The following is a 7,216-nucleotide window of genomic DNA, read 5'->3' on the forward strand; positions in this document are numbered from 1 at the left end:
TGACTCTTCTAATTTGCTCTTTATTACTGAACATTAGGTAGCTTTATAATACTTTTGTTAATACTGTACAAAACACCAAATTAATGAAGGTTTGCATAAAAAAAAACAAGTTTTTACATTATATTCTATTACGTAGGTATGTATTGATCTAATACTTACTATCTTTCACACCACAACCTACCCTCAAATTTAACCCCTCTACCCTTACTAATGAAACTACAAACCCCCAGCACCCAATCAACACGCGCGATGCGGCGGTCCTAGCGATCTCAGACGCGCAGTACGTGGCTCCCCTAGTACAGACTGGAGACTTCCTGAGCGTGGCCAAGAGTTCCCCCGACTCTGGACCCAAGACTTTCTTCTATGTGTTTGATTATCAGACCAAGGATGGGGATTATCCGCAGGTTAGTGTGAGTAGTTTTGTATAGTTGAAAGTTTTATTTGTTTAACTGAAAAATTACATAAAAGCAAGGTAGGAATTCAATACAGCTATACATAAATACTTTAACCCCGAAAAAATAGAGCTTTTCTTGACTTTAAAAGAGGTTACAAATGACGTTATGATGTGATATACGAATTTCAACTTTTTATCTTACATAAAGAGTTGAAATTTTTGCATTGCATGTGAATTAGTAAACATTCTCGTGGAAAGTGAGCAGTTGAAGTGGTCTAAAAAGGTAAAACTCAGCGTAGCTGTGTTTGTTTTTCTGTAGATTTTTGTAACTTACATACCGACCTCTGTAATTAATACCTATAATTTTTAAATAAATTCCGTTCATTCCGCTTGTGAGTTTTGATCCAGTTTCAATAACGCATAATAACGCATAATATTAATTAAGTGGACCTAAAGTCACTTTCTATCTCTATACTGTCAAAATACGACACCAATATAGTTAAAGAAGTTTCTTCATGCTAACGCCTAGTTGCACGAAGAAACTTCAAACAAAGGTCGACTTTAACGTGACTTTAACTATGTATATTGGTGTCGTATTTTGACAGTATAGTCCTTCAAATTACTAATACTGACTGACACTTTAATCCCCGTCATCGACGTATCACAACGAACCTTCATCTCGACAATATCTTCACTCGGCCCCGGTCCCTAGGGTCGTATCCTTCTTCAATCAATCAGGAAGACCCAAGTAAACAGGGTTATTATATCAACAACATACTTTCTGAAGTACCAAAGCCCCATTGGGTACGAGAGGTTGAAAGGCTAGGCGAATCTATTGTTATTTTTTCAGATTTTTTTACACAAACACTGCTTATTTCAAAAAAAATATTGGTATACGTTCACGACTTCGTGCAATATCTTTTTGTGTTTTTTTTTAGTGCGAATATTTTTGTTTTATAAACTTTTTCTGAAATAATAGGAATATCCCGAAACTGAAGACGTTCATAAAAGAAACACGGTTCAATGTCTGTCTCTGTCTAATCTTCTTACTGTCTCTCTCCGACTGGAGGACAAAGAATCCTCGTCGGGACTCAATATGTTAAATCCTCTCAACTTTAATGTGCAAATGTAGGGCTGTTGGAACTGATGACTTTGTAGCTCCGCGGAATATATCAGCGGGCTTGTTAGTGCGATTAGGAGAATAGCCGAGGTTGGGAACTCAAAATTGATAGTAAATTCGTCGTATGCAACCATTGTTTAATCCTTTTTGAGGAATTCGGATCGGATTAAATTCAGGGATTGAATGTTGCCAGCAATAAAAACATCTAACTTTCTACGGAACCGATTCAGTTAAATTCTGGTATATTTTCTTGCTGGAAAATTAATTCTGAAAGTGGATATGCTCCAAAACTATTTATGAAGTAGAGAAAATGCAGCACAAAAAATACGATCGCACAACCCCAATACATTGACCGCGTTTTTCCCCACCTACCGTACAACACAACTTCACGACGCAGCAATGAACTACGTTATTTACAATGCTGTCGCCACGAAGCATACTGACTGTATCTTGTTGTTTCAGCGGATGGGCTCGGTACACGGGGAGGAGTTACCGTATTTGTTCGGAGCCCCGCTAGTGGACGGTCTTGGACACTTCCCAAAGAACTACACCAAATCCGAGGTGGCACTGTCCGAGGCCTTCATACTGTATGTGGCCAATTTTGTGAAGACTGGGTAAGTTAGTCGAGTATCTAATGTGTAATGTTTTATCACCTATGTTGGGAGTACTATGTTTTAGATATCTATTTTCTTTAATTTATTTTGGCGTTGAGGCATCCATGTTTTATGTTTGATTTCAATAAGAAGTAAGTAGTGGGCGTCTATGTTATGTAATATTTATGTAATTAATAACCTATTATGTTTTTAATAATATTCGAATATTGCACTTCGATCAATGAAAACTACATTATTTTTTTATTGTTGATAATGATAAGTCAGATAATATTTTGGCCAGCATTCGGGCAGGTATTTTTTATTGCACGCAGGCAGATGTTCAAGGAATAAATTTAATTATTGGTCTGTTTATAAATATTCAGTAAAAATTTATGTGTCTGTATTAAGACTTACTGATGGGTGATAGTGAGAGAGGGGAACTGAAAGATACTTAATCAATATAGATTGTTTGAATGTATTCATCAAATATTTTTTGATTCACATATTATTTGCCACCTATGAGGATTTATTAAGATAAAACTGTATGCGCTGGGGAAGGGTCATAAATCTTTATTGTTCACTATACTATGTACTCATTATGAATTCAACCAGCAAAGGTATTTGACTGTCTAACTTTAAACGTAATTTTACGATTAAAAATTTGCTAAAACAATTCTTTGAACAAAATTTCCAGTAACTAAATAAATTGTTTGCTTTTTCTACTTATAATGAAAAAACATAGACTACATTATTTCGCTACAGTGCTTGCGGCGACCTTCGTAATATTTTCTAACTTGGATTCCATTTGAAATCCTTTGAATCATTATTCATTTCCAGTTTAAAAATTCATTTCATAACCTGAAAATGTTACTCGTGTATCGCATGAAACGAAATATTCAACTTTGAAGCATATTCAGTGCGCTTTATAAGAAAAGTTCATGACACGATATGAAATACGATTTCTATTATACTGCTGTTGCGTTGTTGGATAATTTTGTTAGAAATTTAACGTAGTGAAGTAAGTTTTAATGTTTATAAGCAGAACACGTGTAACTTGGTTATAATATTAACTACATTGTAATTATTTACGTAAAAAAAGTATGCATACTTTTTAGCTTTTGAATTTCAATGTCTGACTTCTTCATTTATTTGTATCTAGGTACAGTAAATTGACATTGATGAAATTCAGATGTTAGCTTAATTTTTACTTACAGAATTACATAGTTAGGTAGAAAGCTTAAGGGCTAACCACAGGATCGCCATTTTCTTAATAAATCAGCAGCGTATTATTAATTTATTTCTGCTTGAGACACTATTGTCCCAACGAAAAACAAAACTCTAGATCGTAGATGTACGAAGCCGCTTTGGAAACGTTTAGTCAACATGAATAGCGTGCCTGGATATCGCTCGTTTTAGAAATTTTACTGATATTATTTTACCATTCTGCAGAACCCAACTGTAGCAGTCGCATACCTTCGCTTAACTCAATGAATTTCATGCACAATAAACTAGACCGGAAGAAAGCTGTAAATAAAATATATCACAAATCATTTTAAAATAATATCTACATATACAAAAATGGTTTCTTTTCGTGCTTGCTGAACCTTGGTAAATTTTATACTGTTTGTTTTAGATTAACGACTATTCATAAATCTTACTTCACCCGCGCTTAGCCGGCTTTAATTGTTACACCGCGCGCAATTTATCTCGAGGAAATTGAGTTTTGAGGTGTAGTTGCGGAGAAAAATATCTTTGAATAAATATGCCTGGAGCAAGGAATTGTTATGGGATTTTTGCTAAAGTTGTTAGGATTAAGCGTTTTAATTACTGTTGGTTTTTTAGGTCGCTAGTTCGTATACTTGTAGTTTACATTTTTTAGTAGAGAGAAAGAATTTTGAAATAAATATAAATTTGTCAGATTTGAATTAGTTACTTACATAAATTATAGTGTAATTTTGAGACAGTATTCAGTGTTAGAAAAAAAACGTATTATGATATTTATGGTTTATTTGTTTCTTCAATAGAAACCCGAACGAAGCCCATAGACAAGAGTCGGTGCTGCCGATATCCCGCGAGCGGAACCGATACAAGAGCATAGTATGGGACGAGTACGACACGCTCCACCAAAAGTACCTCGAAATCGGTAAGAAATTCTAACTTAATATTCCAACGTTTCGAAAATAACGCTTGCAATAACACTGACCAGTTAAACTTAACGTTCCAGAACAGCGGCGTAATTTTGCCAAAATATCCACATTTTCCTCTGCGAGAGCTTCAAATTACGAAACTTACGCCAGAGGCGAAAGAGCCTGGAATTTCCGACCCTTTTTATTAAAACCAGCCTTTACTTTCGATTAGCCGGCGAGAATGTAACCCGTGTTTTTGACGCAGGTATGAAACCTCGCATGAAGAACCACTACCGGGCTCACCAGCTGTCCGTGTGGCTGAGACTCATTCCGGAGATCCACCGCGCCGGGATGAAGGACGTGGTGGCCAAGCACAACCTGTTCCGCAACCACAACGACCCGGGGCTATACGACGGGCTGGTCCGCCCCGACCCGCTGACCCGAGCCAACTACTTCGACCCAACGCTCGACGTGTACCGCAAGCCTGTCTACAACGTCACGCTCGACCTCCCGACCACTACTGACACGTATGTGACTACCTGCATCAGCGTCATCTCAGCCAAACCTGGCGCCGCCGTCACGCCCCTTCAAGCCAGCAACCAATCACAGGACGCCGCTAATCTTGAAGCCGCCGGCTACACTGCTTACTCCACAGCTCTCAGTGTAACTATAGCTATAGGATGTTCACTGCTTATACTGAACGTTCTGATATTCGCCGGAGTCTACTACCAGAGAGACAAAACGAGATTGCAAGTGAAAGCGCTCCAGCAGCAGCAGAAGCGCAGCCACAACTCCACGTTCGATAGCGTGTCGTCGAAACATCCGCACTACTTTATAGGTCACTCGCAAAGCTCCAGCACCATCGTAGACATCGATCATCAGGACAAGAACGCAATTATATCCATGAACAGAGTACCCCATTTCACGAATACCAACTGCCCGAATGTGTGCCACACTGGGATACAAATGTCCAACCTGGCGCAGAAGGCCAGCCCGCCATCGAACCGTGGCGGGCAATGCACAACGCTGCCAAGAAAAGTTGGCTTCGCGTACCAGCAAAACAACCAGTTATGTAACTCGTCCAACTGCATGACGTTGCCGAAAAATGCGACGTTTCTAAGCAGCTCGGCGAACCTGCCAGATGTGCAGGCCCAGACGGGACAGGCGCAGACACCTGGGAACGGCTCGGCGCTGCCCCCCCCTGCCTCGCCCCCCTCCCACTTCCAGAAGCCGCGCCTCCCGCAGGCTGCCATGTCAGAGATGAACGTATGAGACATGGAGGATATTTACAATTATGTGTAATGTGCTGATGTGACTCCGCGGGACGCCACGTGTAAGGACCAAGTGGAAGTGCACAAGTGACAAATATAATTGTAAATATCGCAAATGTAAATACGAAATTTTACGTGAAACTGTACGTTATTAGGGAAGTGACTATGCTACGGCTACGCTATGGCTGCCTAATTGGCATATGTAAATTGGTCTAGCGATAATTACTGTGTACATATTTGAGTAATTTCAAATTTGAATAAATGATGAAGTTTAAATACTATGGGCGGGCGCGATGAAGTGATTGCCATTTTGCGTTTATTTACTGAAATAGCTAATAATCGGCTGATAATTTTCCTGAAAATTTCCATTGAATTTAAAGTGATTTTACGTTACAATAACTAAATGAAATTTATAGTGATTTCACGTTACAATAACTAAATGATATTAAAAGCCAATTTCATCGATCATAAAATCTATTCTTAATAATTGACAATGTAACAAACTACTACGAAAACTGTACATATTTTAGAATCTTAAAGACTGTATTATAGTATTAGGTCTTTCGTTAAATTAATTATTTAAACATAACAAAAACTATCTTCTAATTTCCATATGTAAATTTCATTGTAAAAATTGTGATACCTACATTTCATTACTTTGAACTATTAATTTTAAAGTCCAAAATTTATCTAAACTTCAATGTACATTAATATATTATCACTGTTTGTATTAATTTAACGTTTATATTTTGTGTATAAATTGTAATATTTGCATATAAACAACTGTGTATTATTATCGAAACTATGTTGAAACTTTATAAAAATAACAAGTTATCTAACCGTTACTACGAAATCTTATGACGAGTATGAAAATAAAAATTAAGACATAATACAAAGTAGTTTCATTTTCTTTTGTGTCTACAGCCATTCCTTATGATTAAGATATATTAAATATATTCCTACGCATGCTATTATATGTTGTATGCAATTTTTCGTTGATAATAAATCTTCTAGTCCTGTGATAATAATAATTCTATCAATTGTTTTTTAAATGATTCTTATTCTAAAACCATTTCGAGATTCCTTGACTCTCTAGTAAGTGCTTCATTCATGAAAGTTTGGTCGAAAACCCCAGAGTTTCAGCCATTACGTAAATGAGCCAAGCGGTATACTCGCCAACGAAAGCGTTTCACGAATGTAGTAGCATATAGCTCTAAACTAAGCAAATCTCCACCGAACATATAGGTCGGTCATTGACGGTCGAATAGCGTAGTGGTTAGTGGCCCTGACTGCTATGCGGAAGGTCCTGGGTTCGATTCCCGGCTGGGGCAGATATTTGTTTAAAGACAGATATTTGTTCTCGGGTCTTGGATGTTGATATTTATATTTAATATGTATCTATCTATGTATTTGTGTAGACATATCAGCTGTCCGATACCCATAACACAGGCTCTGCCTAGCTTGGGGTCGGATGGCCGTGTGTGAGATGTCCCCACATATTATATTATTATTATTATTATATCACAACTTTAGTACAATATTGACTCTACTCAAAATTTTGGGATTTTGACTTTTTGAGCTAAACCGACTTCTTAACACTCACTGCTCAACAAAATGGCTGTCTATCTAAGTACATGCGATACCCAATTTCATAAACATGAATTATAAAAGTTACACACCAGAGGCAAATGAGTGTTTTTCGCGTTTTCCCA

General features: G+C 37.4%; 1 protein-coding gene across 1 annotated transcript in view; it reads left to right on the plus strand.

The window, feature by feature from the left end:
- Positions 1-6,389, plus strand: part of LOC105392147 (neuroligin-4, Y-linked) — a 65,197-nt gene extending 58,808 nt beyond the window's left edge. Inside the window, exons 8-11 of the mRNA XM_048626101.1 lie at positions 231-404; positions 1,977-2,128; positions 4,132-4,250; positions 4,499-6,389. Coding sequence (XP_048482058.1) covers positions 231-404; positions 1,977-2,128; positions 4,132-4,250; positions 4,499-5,505 — 1,452 coding nt within the window. The 3' untranslated portion in view covers positions 5,506-6,389. The remainder of the gene's footprint in view (positions 1-230; positions 405-1,976; positions 2,129-4,131; positions 4,251-4,498) is intronic.
- Positions 6,390-7,216: the final 827 nt, after the last annotated feature.

Source organism: Plutella xylostella, chromosome 15 (genome assembly GCF_932276165.1).
Source record: "Plutella xylostella chromosome 15, ilPluXylo3.1, whole genome shotgun sequence".
NCBI classification, from domain to species: Eukaryota; Metazoa; Arthropoda; class Insecta; order Lepidoptera; family Plutellidae; genus Plutella; species Plutella xylostella.